This window comes from Pangasianodon hypophthalmus, chromosome 17 (assembly GCF_027358585.1).
Source record: "Pangasianodon hypophthalmus isolate fPanHyp1 chromosome 17, fPanHyp1.pri, whole genome shotgun sequence".
NCBI classification, from domain to species: Eukaryota; Metazoa; Chordata; class Actinopteri; order Siluriformes; family Pangasiidae; genus Pangasianodon; species Pangasianodon hypophthalmus.
Window position 1 is genome coordinate 333,706 of NC_069726.1, and position 16,176 is coordinate 349,881.

The following is a 16,176-nucleotide window of genomic DNA, read 5'->3' on the forward strand; positions in this document are numbered from 1 at the left end:
ACAACACACACTGACACATCACACAGTAATACAACACACACTGACACATCGCACACAGCAATACAACACACACTCATACATCGCACACAGTAATACAACACACACTCATGCATCACACAGTAATACAACACACACTCATGCATCACACACAGCAATACAACACAGACTCATGCATCACACAGTAACACACTGATCATCCAGTGATCTCATTTATACAGGAAAGTGTCACTAACACTCACTACAGACAGACAGACAGATACATACTTACACAGATAGACACACAAACACAGTCAGACAGGTAAATAGAGAGAGAGAGAGAGAGAGAGAGAGAGAGAGAGAATGAAAAAATTATATTCTCTTTTGCACTAGTTCTCAGAATATTTTGCATAAATGTGTATTAAAATCACAGGTTTAAAATATAATTATTTATTATTCTGATTATTCTGATGATGCTGATGCAGGAGCTGAAGTTCCTCTCCGTTGCCATAGTGACAGTAAAAGCATCTTATTTTCCTTTTTTTAACCCCTGCACGTGCTGCTACAGAGCTATCACACCTCTACTGCGGTCTGAGTGTAGAGAACACACACACACACACACACACATACACACACACACCAAAAATAAACTATATATTGATTGGTTAGTGCATTACCTTATCAATATCTGTCATTGTGGTCAATATCAATGTGCTCAGTCAGTTAATGAACACACACACACACACACACACACACTTTGTGCTGATCAATCAGTGGAACACACAGCTCTGGTTCAGGGATGATGCTAATCAATAGTGCAGAAACAGCAGGGGGAACATCAGACAATGAACACACACACACACACACACACACACGCAGGATGTATGCTTAATTTACACTATGTGATGACCAGGTTCTGATACACAGCAGTATATTTCAGCAGTAATGTTGTTTTTTGGTGTTGAGGTGTTAATTACAGCGTGTAAGTGAAATATGTTAATACAGATTATCTGATGGAAACAGATGAATAATCAGACTGCTCGTCTTCATCATCTGCTGACCTTCAGTGCTGTGACATATGAGCTGAGACACACTCACTACTGACCAATCACTCACTACACAGATAGACTAATCCATCAAACACACACACACACACACACACACACTTTACAGCTTCTATTCTATGTATTAAATGCATCTGCGTTTGCTCTTGCGGCTGATGCTTTAATCCACAGCTGTATTTGGGACACGATGCAAGTGAGCCGATGGTTAAGGGTCTTGTGCTTATGGGTGATGCTGGGATTTGAACTCATAACCTTCTGATGAGTAGCACAAAGCCCTAACCACTGAGCTACAACAGTCATAAACGTGAAGATGTGCAGCTAAATCAGCTAACGGTGAAGATATTTAGCGATAAACTGCAGTGTAAAAACAGACCATCAGTCAAACATGCAAAATGTTTGTCCACAAATCGGAACAGAAAAGTGTTAAGAGGTTTAAAAGAGGTTTATTCCTTTATAATTGATAGTGCAATTCATTTTTTATTTGTATAACAGACATTATCACAAACACTGTTTACAGGTTTAGATGCGTAATGAACAATCTAGAGGTGACAGTGACGAGGAAAACTCCCTGAGAAGACATGAGGAAGGAACCCTGAGAGGAACCCGACTGAGAAGGAACCCCTCCTCGTGTGTGTGACGCCGGACGGTGCGATTATCACTCATTACAGCGTACAGGTGGAGAAGCGTGTTTACCGAGTGTGTTTACAGGATGTTCATTTGGAGCTTCGTGCTTCTTCCACTACAAAATTCACATCATCATCATCATCATCATCTAATGCACTTTATTAGAGCTGAAATTAAACGGCTCTTCAACCGAGAGGAGGAAAGATTCCTGGAGATAAACGAATAAAATCTACAGAGGTGTGATCAGACCATCGCCGTGTACGTGTGAGTCAGTGCTGCCCCCTGCTGGTGCTTCGTTCTCAGCTCATCTGTACTGCTGAACAACAGCAACTCAATAAAATGAAATGATACGATACACATCTGTCTCATCTGTCACATCTGACACGTTATAAGATTTCCATCTCTCAGTGAAGCTCTGCACTGAGCCGTGTTCTGTCCCTGAGTGCTCTTCACATTTCTTTTTAAATCCTCAATCTTCAGGTCTGGAGCTGAACAGGTACAGGAAGTCAGATTCCGTTTTAAATAATGTGCTGTTTAATAATAAATATCACCTGCAGGGGTTCTCGCTATTTCTGCTCTTTTTTTAATGAAATTGACTCGTTATTAATTCACCTTCAGCCGAGCTCCAGAATTAGCAGCACGATCCATCATGGAGATTTTATTCTCAGGTACGTGTCATTATTTTATTAACTGAGCTCTTGATAAATGACCAGAGAGCTGATAAACGCTCTACACAGGGGGCGGAGCTAGAGTGCGGTCAGTTCTACCTCCAGCCCTACAGTCCCTCAGCTCCATGATCTCCATGGAACATCAAAGGAAATGCCAGGGCTGGTGTGGGCATGGTCTATTGTGGGCGTGGTCTATTGTGGGGTGTTCATGTGTATATGGTGGGTTTGGTCACGTGTGGGCGTGGTCTATTGTGGGAGTGGTCGTGAGTGGGCATGGTGCATTGTGGGTGCATGTTCTCCATGGAACATCAAAGGAAATGTCATGGCTGTTGTGGGCGTGGTCTATTGTGGGCATGGTAACGAGTGGGTGTGGTGTGTTGTGGGCGTGGTCTATTGTGGGCGTGGTCTATTGTGGGGGTGTTCGTGTGTGTATGGTGGGTTTGGTCACGTGTGGGCGTGGTCTATTGTGGGAGTGGTCGTGAGTGGGCATGGTGCATTGTGGGTGCATGTTCTCCATGGAACATCAAAGGAAATGTCATGGCTGTTGTGGGCGTGGTCTATTGTGGGCATGGTAATGAGTGGGTGTGGTGTGTTGTGGGCGTGGTCTATTGTGGGCATGGTAATGAGTGGGCGTGGTTGTGAGTGGGCGTGTCCATGTCAATACCAGTATAAATCCTCGCTGTTCTGAGGCGTCCACACCTGCGAAAATTTTAACTAGATTAAAAACGTTAATTAGCAGTTAGTGATTAGCATTAGTTAGCTGTAGTTAGCAGTAATTAGCATTTTTCTGTCCTGCTCTGTATCTCTTGGTTATTTATTTCAGTTCTTTTCATGTTCATTAGAGAAACTGGCCTGAGCACATAATGTTAGTGCACTACCTCATTTCGGAGGGTGGAACGACGGAGCCTCAGACAGCTGGTGCGCCAACGATGTTAGCATGTAGCTTTGGGATAAGCTCCAGGAAGCAGGAGTTTCAGGCCGACTCACGATCACTGATGAAGCCCGAACTGCTTCCTCAGCAGAGAAACACGGGGCCGTGTGCTAACGTTAGATAAAAAATGGTGTTATTAGAATTTATTCTACCATGTAACACTTATTTTAACTTTAAACAGATCATGTGACTTCACAGATACTGTAGCATGATAGCTAATGTGCTAATTAGCAGCTAACACATACATAAAATCCTGACTGCGCACACAGAAGCTGACAGAACCCTCGCTTCTCGTTGTCATGGTAACTAGACATCGACATTACATGTAACATGCATGTGAACAAACATCTTCAACAGAGTGACACGTCTCCAGTTACTTCACAATCTACCAGTGGAGGAGGATCGCTAGAACCAAGTGTGTGTGTGTTTCTATCTGTGTGTGTGTCTATGTGTGTGTGTATCTGTGTGTGTGTGTGCGTGTGTGTGTGTGTGTGTATCTGTGTGTGTGTGTATCTGTGTGTGTGTGTGTGTGTGTGTATCTGTGTGTGTGTGTGTGTGTGTGTATCTGTGTGTGTGTGTGTGTGTGTATCTGTGTGTGTGTGTGTCTGTGTGTGTGTCTATGTGTGTGTGTGTGTGTATCTGTGTGTGTGTGTGTGTGTGTGTGTATCTGTGTGTGTGTGTATCTGTGTGTGTGTGTATCTGTGTGTGTGTGTGTGTATCTGTGTGTGTGTGTGTGTGTGTGTGTGTATCTGTGTGTGTGTGTATCTGTGTGTGTGTGTATCTGTGTGTGCTGCAGGGTTTATGACAGTGTTTGACTCACACTTGTGTGATTTGGAGCACACACACTCGTCCTGGACCATGATGTAGACCACGAGGGCGGAGTCAGAGAGTCTGAAATAAACACACGTCATTATGAATCTGAAAATCACAGTGTTTTATGACTTTAATGAGATCGTGGAGTTTTTTATTTATTTTTGCTTTAACATCACAGAACACAGACTGTGCTTCAGTCTTATAATTCTACTAAAATACTACATCTACTAAAATAGTTGAAGCTCTGAACGCAGCTGAGCTGTTCTTACTATTATGAGTTGTTATAAATGCAGCAGAAAATTAAAGCGTCTGTGTGAAACCTAGCTAGCACGCTAACAGTTCCACCAGCTGTCAGGGACAGAGGAATAAAAACCCCATCAGCTAGAAACATGTCTGCATCCACAAACGGGCATATAAACACGCCCCCCTGCCACTCACAGACACGCCCCCTCTGCCACTCACAGACACGCCCCCCTGCCACTCACAGACACGCCCCCTCTGCCACTCACAGACACGCCCCCTCTGCCACTCACAGACACGCCCCCTCTGCCACTCACAGACACGCCCCCTCTGCCACTCACAGACACGCCCCCTCTGCCACTCACAGACACGCCCCCTCTGCCACTCACAGACACGCCCCTTCTGCCACACAGACACGCCCCCTCTGCCACTCACAGACACGCCCCCTCTGCCACTCACAGACACGCCCCTTCTGCCACTCAGACACGCCCCCCCTGCCACTCACAGACACGCCCCCTCTGCCACTCACAGACACGCCCCCTCTGCCACTCACAGACACGCCCCCCCCTGCCACTCACAGACACGCCCCCTCTGCCACTCACAGACACGCCCCCCCTGCCACTCACAGACACGCCCCTTCTGCCACTCAGACACACCCCCTCTGCCACTCAGACACGCCCCCTCTGCCACTCACAGACACGCCCCCTATGCCACTCACAGACACGCCCCCCATTCTGTGCTCTATAGACTTCCACACCTGAATTGTGTGTGTGTGTGTGTGTGTCTCACCAGTGCTGTGTGTGTGTGTGTGTGTGTGTGTGTGTGGTGTGTGTCTCACCGGTGCTGCGTGGTGTGTGTGTGTGTGTGTGTGTGTGTGTGTGTCTGTCTGTCTCACCGGTGCTGCGTGGTGTGTGTGTGGTGTGTGTGTGTGTGTGTGTGTGTGTATCTCACCGGTGCTGCATGGTGTGTGTGTGTGTGTGTGTGTCTGTCTCACCGGTGCTGCGTGGTGTGTGTGTGTGTGTGTGTGTGTATCTCACCAGTGCTGTGTGTGTGTGTGTGTGTGTGTCTCACCGGTGCTGCATGGTGTGTGTGTGTGTGTGTGTGTGTGTGTGTCGCACCGGTGCTGCGTGGTGTGTGTGTGTGTGTATCTGACCGGTGCTGCGTGGTGTGTGTGGTGTGTGTGTGTGTGTGTGTGTGTCGCACCGGTGCTGCGTGGTGTGTGTGGTGTGTGTGTGTGTGTGTGTGTGTGTGTGTATCTCACCGGTGCTGCGTGGTGTGTGTGTGTGTGTGTGTGTGTGTGTGTGTGTATCTCACCGGTGCTGCGTGGTGTGTGTGTGTGTGTGTGTATCTGACCGGTGCTGCGTGGTGTGTGTGTGTGTGTCGCACCGGTGCTGCGTGGTGTGTGTGTGTGTGTGTGTATCTGACCGGTGCTGCGTGGTGTGTGTGTGTGTGTGTCGCACCGGTGCTGCGTGGTGTGTGTGTATCTGACCGGTGCTGCGTGGTGTGTGTGTGTGTGTCGCACCGGTGCTGCATGGTGTGTGTGTGTGTGTGTGTGTGTGTGTATCTCACCGGTGCTGCGTGGTGTGTGTGTGTGTATCTCACCGGTGCTGTGTGGTGTGTGTGTGTGTGTGTCTCACCGGTGCTGTGTGGTGTGTGTGTGTGTGTATCTCACCGGTGCTGCGTGTGGTGTGTGTGTGTGTGTGTGTATCTCACCGGTGCTGCGTGGTGTGTGTGTGTGTGTGTCTCACCAGTGCTGCGTGGTGTGTGTGTGTGTGTGTCTCACCGGTGCTGCGTGGTGTGTGTGGTGTGTGTGTGTGTGTGTGTGTGTGTGTGTGTGTATCTCACCGGTGCTGCGTGGTGTGTGTGTGTGTGTGTGTGTGTGTGTGTGTATCTCACCGGTGCTGCGTGGTGTGTGTGTGTGTGTGTGTGTGTGTGTATCTCACCGGTGCTGCGTGGTGTGTGTGTGTGTGTGTGTCTCACCAGTGCTGCGTGGTGTGTGTGTGTGTGTGTGTGTGTATCTCACCGGTGCTGCGTGGTGTGTGTGTGTGTGTCTCACCGGTGCTGCGTGGTGTGTGTGTGTGTGTGTGTGTGTGTGTCTCACCGGTGCTGCGTGGTGTGTGTGTGTGTGTGTGTGTGTGTGTTTCTCACCGGTGCTGCGTGGTGTGTGTGTGTTTGTGTGTGTGTTTCTCACCGGTGCTGCGTGGTGTGTGTGTGTGTGTGTGTGTGTGTGTGTGTGTATCTCACCGGTGCTGCGTGGTGTGTGTGTGTGTGTGTGTGTATCTCACCGGTGCTGCGTGGTGTGTGTGTGTGTGTGTGTGTGTGTGTGTGTGTGTCTCACCGGTGCTGCGTGGTGTGTGTGTGTGTGTGTGTGTGTGTGTCTCACCGGTGCTGCGTGGTGTGTGTGTGTGTGTGTGTGTGTGTGTCTCACCGGTGCTGCGTGGTGTGTGTGTGTGTGTGTGTGTGTGTGTGTGTGTGTGTGTGTCTCACCGGTGCTGCGTGGTGTGTGTGTGTGTGTGTATCTCACCAGTGCTGCGTGGTGTGTGTGTGTGTGTGTGTGTGTATCTCACCGGTGCTGCGTGGTGTGTGTGTGTGTGTGTGTCTCACCGGTGCTGCGTGGTGTGTGTGTGTGTGTGTGTGTGTGTGTGTATCTCACCGGTGCTGCGTGGTGTGTGTGTGTGTGTGTGTGTGTGTGTCTCACCAGTGCTGCGTGGTGTGTGTGTGTGTGTGTGTGTGTGTCTCACCAGTGCTGCGTGGTGTGTGTGTGTGTGTCTCACCGGTGCTGCGTGGTGTGTGTGGTGTGTGTGTGTGTATCTCACCGGTGCTGCGTGGTGTGTGTGTGTGTGTGTGTGTGTGTGTGTGTGTCTGTGTGTGTGTGTCTCACCGGTGCTGCGTGGTGTGTGTGTATCTCACCGGTGCTGCGTGGTGTGTGTGTGTGTGTGTGTGTGTCTCACCGGTGCTGCGTGGTGTGTGTGTGTGTGTGTGTGTGTGTCTCACCAGTGCTGCGTGGTCTGTGTGTGTGTGTCTCACCGGTGCTGCGTGGTGTGTGTGTGTGTGTGTGTATCTCACCGGTGCTGCGTGGTGTGTGTGGTGTGTGTGTGTGTGTGTATATCTCACCAGTGCTGCGTGGTGTGTGTGGTGTGTGTGTGTGTATCTCACCGGTGCTGCGTGGTGTGTGTGGTGTGTGTGTGTGTATCTCACCGGTGCTGCGTGGTGTGTGTGGTGTGTGTGTGTGTATCTCACCGGTGCTGCGTGGTGTGTGTGTGTGTGTGTGTGTGTCTCACCGGTGCTGCGTGGTGTGTGTGGTGTGTGTGTGTGTGTGTGTGTATCTCACCAGTGCTGCGTGGTGTGTGTGGTGTGTGTGTGTGTGTATCTCACCGGTGCTGCGTGGTGTGTGTGGTGTGTGTGGTGTGTGTGTGTGTGTGTGTGTGTGTGTGTCTCACCGGTGCTGCGTGGTGTGTGTGGTGTGTGTGTGTGTGTGTGTGTGTGTATCTGACCGGTGCTGCGTGGTGTGTGTGTGTGTGTCGCACCGGTGCTGCATGGTGTGTGTGTGTGTGTGTGTGTGTGTGTGTGTATCTCACCGGTGCTGCGTGGTGTGTGTGTGTGTATCTCACCGGTGCTGTGTGGTGTGTGTGTGTGTGTCTCACCGGTGCTGCGTGGTGTGTGTGTGTGTGTGTGTGTGTGTGTGTGTCTCACCGGTGCTGTGTGGTGTGTGTGTGTGTGTATCTCACCGGTGCTGCGTGTGGTGTGTGTGTGTGTGTGTGTGTGTGTATCTCACCGGTGCTGCGTGGTGTGTGTGTGTGTGTGTCTCACCAGTGCTGCGTGGTGTGTGTGTGTGTGTGTCTCACCGGTGCTGCGTGGTGTGTGTGGTGTGTGTGTGTGTGTGTGTGTGTGTGTGTGTATCTCACCGGTGCTGCGTGGTGTGTGTGTGTGTGTGTGTGTGTGTGTGTATCTCACCGGTGCTGCGTGGTGTGTGTGTGTGTGTGTGTGTGTGTGTGTGTGTGTATCTCACCGGTGCTGCGTGGTGTGTGTGTGTGTGTGTGTGTGTGTGTGTGTGTGTGTGTGTGTATCTCACCGGTGCTGCGTGGTGTGTGTGTGTGTGTGTGTGTGTATCTCACCAGTGCTGCGTGGTGTGTGTGTGTGTGTGTGTGTGTCTCACCAGTGCTGCGTGGTGTGTGTGTGTGTGTGTATCTCACCGGTGCTGCGTGGTGTGTGTGTGTGTGTGTGTGTCTCACCGGTGCTGCGTGGTGTGTGTGTGTGTGTGTGTGTGTGTCTCACCGGTGCTGCGTGGTGTGTGTGTGTTTCTCACCGGTGCTGCGTGGTGTGTGTGTGTGTGTGTGTGTGTGTGTGTTTCTCACCGGTGCTGCGTGGTGTGTGTGTGTGTGTGTGTGTGTGTGTGTGTGTGTGTGTGTATCTCACCGGTGCTGCGTGGTGTGTGTGTGTGTGTGTGTATCTCACCGGTGCTGCGTGGTGTGTGTGTGTGTGTGTGTTTCTCACCGGTGCTGCGTGGTGTGTGTGTGTGTGTTTCTCACCGGTGCTGCGTGGTGTGTGTGTGTGTGTGTGTGTGTGTGTGTGTGTGTGTGTCTCACCGGTGCTGCGTGGTGTGTGTGTGTGTGTGTGTGTGTGTGTGTGTGTGTCTCACCGGTGCTGCGTGGTGTGTGTGTGTGTGTGTATCTCACCAGTGCTGCGTGGTGTGTGTGTGTGTGTGTGTATCTCACCGGTGCTGCGTGGTGTGTGTGTGTGTGTGTATCTCACCGGTGCTGCGTGGTGTGTGTGTGTGTGTGTGTATCTCACCGGTGCTGCGTGGTGTGTGTGTGTGTGTTTCTCACCGGTGCTGCGTGGTGTGTGTGTGTGTGTGTGTGTGTGTGTCTCACCGGTGCTGCGTGGTGTGTGTGTGTGTGTGTGTGTGTGTGTGTGTGTGTGTGTGTGTGTGTGTGTGTCTCACCGGTGCTGCGTGGTGTGTGTGTGTGTGTGTGTGTGTGTGTGTGTGTGTGTCTCACCAGTGCTGCGTGGTGTGTGTGTGTGTGTGTGTGTGTATCTCACCAGTGCTGCGTGGTGTGTGTGTGTGTGTGTGTGTGTGTATCTCACCGGTGCTGCGTGGTGTGTGTGTGTGTGTGTGTGTGTGTGTGTGTATCTCACCAGTGCTGCGTGGTGTGTGTGGTGTGTGTGTGTGTATCTCACCGGTGCTGCGTGGTGTGTGTGGTGTGTGTGGTGTGTGTGTGTGTGTGTGTGTGTGTCTCACCGGTGCTGCGTGGTGTGTGTGGTGTGTGTGTGTGTGTGTGTGTGTGTGTGTATCTGACCGGTGCTGCGTGGTGTGTGTGTGTGTGTCGCACCGGTGCTGCATGGTGTGTGTGTGTGTGTGTGTGTGTGTGTGTGTATCTCACCGGTGCTGCGTGGTGTGTGTGTGTGTATCTCACCGGTGCTGTGTGGTGTGTGTGTGTGTGTGTCTCACCGGTGCTGTGTGGTGTGTGTGTGTGTGTGTCTCACCGGTGCTGTGTGGTGTGTGTGTGTGTGTGTCTCACCGGTGCTGCGTGGTGTGTGTGTGTGTGTGTGTGTGTGTGTCTCACCGGTGCTGTGTGGTGTGTGTGTGTGTGTATCTCACCGGTGCTGCGTGTGGTGTGTGTGTGTGTGTGTGTGTATCTCACCGGTGCTGCGTGGTGTGTGTGTGTGTGTGTCTCACCAGTGCTGCGTGGTGTGTGTGTGTGTGTGTCTCACCGGTGCTGCGTGGTGTGTGTGGTGTGTGTGTGTGTGTGTGTATCTCACCGGTGCTGCGTGGTGTGTGTGTGTGTATCTCACCGGTGCTGCGTGGTGTGTGTGTGTGTGTATCTCACCGGTGCTGCGTGGTGTGTGTGTGTGTGTGTGTGTGTCTCACCAGTGCTGCGTGGTGTGTGTGTGTGTGTGTGTATCTCACCGGTGCTGCGTGGTGTGTGTGTGTGTGTGTGTGTGTGTCTCACCGGTGCTGCGTGGTGTGTGTGTGTGTGTGTGTGTGTGTGTGTCTCACCGGTGCTGCGTGGTGTGTGTGTGTGTGTGTGTGTTTCTCACCGGTGCTGCGTGGTGTGTGTGTGTGTGTGTGTGTGTGTGTGTCTCACCGGTGCTGCGTGGTGTGTGTGTGTGTGTTTCTCACCGGTGCTGCGTGGTGTGTGTGTGTGTGTGTGTGTGTGTGTGTTTCTCACCGGTGCTGCGTGGTGTGTGTGTGTGTGTGTGTGTTTCTCACCGGTGCTGCGTGGTGTGTGTGTGTGTGTGTGTGTGTGTGTGTGTATCTCACCGGTGCTGCGTGGTGTGTGTGTGTGTGTATCTCACCGGTGCTGCGTGGTGTGTGTGTGTGTGTCTCACCGGTGCTGCGTGGTGTGTGTGTGTGTGTGTGTGTGTGTGTGTGTGTGTGTGTGTGTGTGTCTCACCGGTGCTGCGTGGTGTGTGTGTGTGTGTGTATCTCACCGGTGCTGCGTGGTGTGTGTGTGTGTGTGTATCTCACCGGTGCTGCGTGGTGTGTGTGTGTGTGTGTGTGTGTGTGTATCTCACCGGTGCTGCGTGGTGTGTGTGTGTGTGTGTGTGTGTGTATCTCACCGGTGCTGCGTGGTGTGTGTGTGTGTGTGTGTGTGTGTCTCACCAGTGCTGCGTGGTGTGTGTGTGTGTGTGTGTGTGTGTCTCACCAGTGCTGCGTGGTGTGTGTGTGTGTGTCTCACCGGTGCTGCGTGGTGTGTGTGGTGTGTGTGTGTGTATCTCACCGGTGCTGCGTGGTGTGTGTGTGTGTGTGTGTGTGTGTGTGTGTCTCACCGGTGCTGCGTGGTGTGTGTGTGTGTGTCTCACCGGTGCTGCGTGGTGTGTGTGTGTGTGTGTGTGTGTGTGTGTGTGTGTGTGTCTCACCGGTGCTGCGTGGTGTGTGTGTGTGTTTGTATCTCACCGGTGCTGCGTGGTGTGTGTGTGTGTGTGTGTGTGTGTATCTCACCGGTGCTGCGTGGTGTGTGTGTGTGTGTGTGTGTGTATCTCACCGGTGCTGCGTGGTGTGTGTGTGTGTATCTCACCGGTGCTGCGTGGTGTGTGTGTGTGTGTGTGTGTGTGTGTATCTCACCGGTGCTGCGTGGTGTGTGTGTGTGTGTGTCTCACCAGTGCTGCGTGGTGTGTGTGTGTGTGTGTCTCACCGGTGCTGCGTGGTGTGTGTGGTGTGTGTGTGTGTGTGTGTGTGTGTGTGTGTGTGTGTGTATCTCACCGGTGCTGCGTGGTGTGTGTGTGTGTGTGTGTGTGTGTGTGTATCTCACCGGTGCTGCGTGGTGTGTGTGTGTGTGTGTGTGTGTGTGTGTATCTCACCGGTGCTGCGTGGTGTGTGTGTGTGTGTGTGTGTGTATCTCACCAGTGCTGCGTGGTGTGTGTGTGTGTGTGTGTGTCTCACCAGTGCTGCGTGGTGTGTGTGTGTGTGTGTATCTCACCGGTGCTGCGTGGTGTGTGTGTGTGTGTGTGTGTCTCACCGGTGCTGCGTGGTGTGTGTGTGTGTGTGTGTGTGTGTCTCACCGGTGCTGCGTGGTGTGTGTGTGTTTCTCACCGGTGCTGCGTGGTGTGTGTGTGTGTGTGTGTGTGTGTGTGTTTCTCACCGGTGCTGCGTGGTGTGTGTGTGTGTGTGTGTGTGTGTGTGTGTGTGTGTATCTCACCGGTGCTGCGTGGTGTGTGTGTGTGTGTGTGTATCTCACCGGTGCTGCGTGGTGTGTGTGTGTGTGTGTGTTTCTCACCGGTGCTGCGTGGTGTGTGTGTGTGTGTGTGTGTGTGTGTGTGTGTCTCACCGGTGCTGCGTGGTGTGTGTGTGTGTGTGTGTGTGTGTGTGTGTGTCTCACCGGTGCTGCGTGGTGTGTGTGTGTGTGTGTGTGTGTGTCTCACCGGTGCTGCGTGGTGTGTGTGTGTGTGTGTATCTCACCAGTGCTGCGTGGTGTGTGTGTGTGTGTGTGTGTGTGTATCTCACCGGTGCTGCGTGGTGTGTGTGTGTATCTCACCGGTGCTGCGTGGTGTGTGTGTGTGTGTGTGTATCTCACCGGTGCTGCGTGGTGTGTGTGTGTGTGTTTCTCACCGGTGCTGCGTGGTGTGTGTGTGTGTGTGTGTGTGTGTGTGTGTGTGTGTGTGTCTCACCGGTGCTGCGTGGTGTGTGTGTGTGTGTGTGTGTGTGTGTGTGTGTGTGTGTGTGTGTGTGTGTGTGTCTCACCGGTGCTGCGTGGTGTGTGTGTGTGTGTGTGTGTGTGTGTGTGTGTGTGTGTGTGTGTGTGTGTGTGTCTCACCGGTGCTGCGTGGTGTGTGTGTGTGTGTGTGTGTATCTCACCAGTGCTGCGTGGTGTGTGTGTGTGTGTGTGTGTGTGTATCTCACCGGTGCTGCGTGGTGTGTGTGTGTGTGTGTGTGTGTGTGTGTGTATCTCACCGGTGCTGCGTGGTGTGTGTGGTGTGTGTGGTGTGTGTGTGTGTGTGTGTGTGTGTCTCACCGGTGCTGCGTGGTGTGTGTGGTGTGTGTGTGTGTGTGTGTGTGTGTGTGTGTATCTGACCGGTGCTGCGTGGTGTGTGTGTGTGTGTCGCACCGGTGCTGCATGGTGTGTGTGTGTGTGTGTGTATCTCACCGGTGCTGCGTGGTGTGTGTGTGTGTATCTCACCGGTGCTGTGTGGTGTGTGTGTGTGTGTGTCTCACCGGTGCTGTGTGGTGTGTGTGTGTGTGTGTCTCACCGGTGCTGTGTGGTGTGTGTGTGTGTGTGTCTCACCGGTGCTGCGTGGTGTGTGTGTGTGTGTGTGTGTGTGTGTCTCACCGGTGCTGTGTGGTGTGTGTGTGTGTGTATCTCACCGGTGCTGCGTGTGGTGTGTGTGTGTGTGTGTGTATCTCACCGGTGCTGCGTGGTGTGTGTGTGTGTGTGTCTCACCAGTGCTGCGTGGTGTGTGTGTGTGTGTGTCTCACCGGTGCTGCGTGGTGTGTGTGGTGTGTGTGTGTGTGTGTGTGTGTGTATCTCACCGGTGCTGCGTGGTGTGTGTGTGTGTGTGTGTGTGTATCTCACCGGTGCTGCGTGGTGTGTGTGTGTGTGTATCTCACCGGTGCTGCGTGGTGTGTGTGTGTGTGTGTGTGTGTCTCACCAGTGCTGCGTGGTGTGTGTGTGTGTGTGTGTATCTCACCGGTGCTGCGTGGTGTGTGTGTGTGTGTGTGTGTGTCTCACCGGTGCTGCGTGGTGTGTGTGTGTGTGTGTGTGTGTGTGTGTGTCTCACCGGTGCTGCGTGGTGTGTGTGTGTGTGTGTGTGTTTCTCACCGGTGCTGCGTGGTGTGTGTGTGTGTGTGTGTGTGTGTGTGTCTCACCGGTGCTGCGTGGTGTGTGTGTGTGTGTGTGTGTTTCTCACCGGTGCTGCGTGGTGTGTGTGTGTGTGTGTGTGTGTGTGTGTGTTTCTCACCGGTGCTGCGTGGTGTGTGTGTGTGTGTGTGTGTTTCTCACCGGTGCTGCGTGGTGTGTGTGTGTGTGTGTGTGTGTGTGTGTGTTTCTCACCGGTGCTGCGTGGTGTGTGTGTGTGTGTGTGTGTTTCTCACCGGTGCTGCGTGGTGTGTGTGTGTGTGTGTGTGTGTGTGTGTGTATCTCACCGGTGCTGCGTGGTGTGTGTGTGTGTGTATCTCACCGGTGCTGCGTGGTGTGTGTGTGTGTGTATCTCACCGGTGCTGCGTGGTGTGTGTGTGTGTGTCTCACCGGTGCTGCGTGGTGTGTGTGTGTGTGTCTCACCGGTGCTGCGTGGTGTGTGTGTGTGTGTGTGTGTGTGTGTGTGTGTGTGTGTGTGTGTCTCACCGGTGCTGCGTGGTGTGTGTGTGTGTGTGTATCTCACCGGTGCTGCGTGGTGTGTGTGTGTGTGTGTATCTCACCGGTGCTGCGTGGTGTGTGTGTGTGTGTGTGTGTGTGTATCTCACCGGTGCTGCGTGGTGTGTGTGTGTGTGTGTGTGTGTGTATCTCACCGGTGCTGCGTGGTGTGTGTGTGTGTGTGTGTGTGTGTGTGTCTCACCAGTGCTGCGTGGTGTGTGTGTGTGTGTGTGTGTGTGTCTCACCAGTGCTGCGTGGTGTGTGTGTGTGTGTCTCACCGGTGCTGCGTGGTGTGTGTGGTGTGTGTGTGTGTATCTCACCGGTGCTGCGTGGTGTGTGTGTGTGTGTGTGTGTGTGTGTGTGTCTCACCGGTGCTGCGTGGTGTGTGTGTGTGTGTCTCACCGGTGCTGCGTGGTGTGTGTGTGTGTGTGTGTGTGTGTGTGTGTGTGTGTGTGTGTGTGTGTCTCACCGGTGCTGCGTGGTGTGTGTGTGTGTGTGTATCTCACCGGTGCTGCGTGGTGTGTGTGTGTGTGTGTGTGTGTGTATCTCACCGGTGCTGCGTGGTGTGTGTGTGTGTGTGTGTGTGTATCTCACCGGTGCTGCGTGGTGTGTGTGTGTGTATCTCACCGGTGCTGCGTGGTGTGTGTGTGTGTGTGTGTGTCTCACCAGTGCTGCGTGGTGTGTGTGTGTGTGTGTGTGTGTGTCTCACCAGTGCTGCGTGGTGTGTGTGTGTGTGTCTCACCGGTGCTGCGTGGTGTGTGTGGTGTGTGTGTGTGTATCTCACCGGTGCTGCGTGGTGTGTGTGTGTGTGTGTGTGTGTGTGTGTGTGTGTCTGTGTGTGTGTGTCTCACCGGTGCTGCGTGGTGTGTGTGTATCTCACCGGTGCTGCGTGGTGTGTGTGTGTGTGTGTGTGTGTGTGTGTGTGTGTCTCACCGGTGCTGCGTGGTGTGTGTGTGTGTGTGTGTGTGTGTGTCTCACCGGTGCTGCGTGGTGTGTGTGTGTGTGTGTGTATCTCACCGGTGCTGCGTGGTGTGTGTGGTGTGTGTGTGTGTGTGTATCTCACCGGTGCTGCGTGGTGTGTGTGTGTGTGTGTGTGTATCTCACCGGTGCTGCGTGGTGTGTGTGGTGTGTGTGTGTGTGTGTATCTCACCGGTGCTGCGTGGTGTGTGTGTGTGTGTGTGTGTATCTCACCGGTGCTGCGTGGTGTGTGTGGTGTGTGTGTGTGTATCTCACCGGTGCTGCGTGGTGTGTGTGGTGTGTGTGTGTGTGTATCTCACCGGTGCTGCGTGGTGTGTGTGGTGTGTGTGGTGTGTGTGTGTGTGTGTGTGTGTGTGTGTGTCTCACCGGTGCTGCGTGGTGTGTGTGGTGTGTGTGTGTGTGTGTGTGTATCTCACCGGTGCTGCGTGGTGTGTGTGGTGTGTGTGTGTGTATCTCACCGGTGCTGCGTGGTGTGTGTGGTGTGTGTGGTGTGTGTGTGTGTGTGTGTCTCACCGGTGCTGCGTGGTGTGTGTGGTGTGTGTGTGTGTGTGTGTGTGTGTGTGTCTCACCGGTGCTGCGTGGTGTGTGTGGTGTGTGTGTGTGTATCTCACCGGTGCTGCGTGGTGTGTGTGGTGTGTGTGGTGTGTGTGTGTGTATCTCACCGGTGCTGCGTGGTGTGTGTGTGTGTGTGTGTGTGTGTGTGTGTGTGTCTCACCGGTGCTGCGTGGTGTGTGTGGTGTGTGTCTCTCTCGGTGTTTGATGCTCAGGTCTTTGGGACTGCTGTTTTTGCTCAGCGCGCGGAAGAAATGTTCGTCCACCACCGTGTTAATGTCTCCTTCATAATAAGTGACGATGACACTTCGAGGAGACGCTGTGGTGTGTTTCTCCTCCCGTCTGTTCTCCATGTTCACCTCTCACTACACACACACACACACACACACACACTCATATCAACTCCATAACACACTCACAGTGAAGATCATTAACTCACTCACTGAATGTAAACATAAAGATACTGAGTGTTTTCTGCAGTTTGGGGATTAATGATGAGATTAATTAATAATTAATTATGGGATTAATTAATAATTAACGAG

The 16,176-nt window shown here is 52.7% G+C and overlaps 1 protein-coding gene across 1 annotated transcript in view; it reads right to left on the reverse strand.

The window, feature by feature from the left end:
- Positions 1–1,359: 1,359 nt before the first annotated feature.
- The window catches only part of si:ch73-52f15.5 (uncharacterized protein LOC100150557 homolog), a 15,030-nt gene continuing 213 nt past the window's right edge, over positions 1,360–16,176 (reverse strand). Inside the window, exons 2-5 of the mRNA XM_034312404.2 lie at positions 15,798–15,999; positions 4,084–4,154; positions 3,211–3,373; positions 1,360–3,031 (exon numbers count right to left, since the gene is read on the reverse strand). Coding sequence (XP_034168295.2) covers positions 3,212–3,373; positions 4,084–4,154; positions 15,798–15,987 — 423 coding nt within the window. The 5' untranslated portion in view covers positions 15,988–15,999 and the 3' untranslated portion in view covers positions 1,360–3,031; position 3,211. The remainder of the gene's footprint in view (positions 3,032–3,210; positions 3,374–4,083; positions 4,155–15,797; positions 16,000–16,176) is intronic.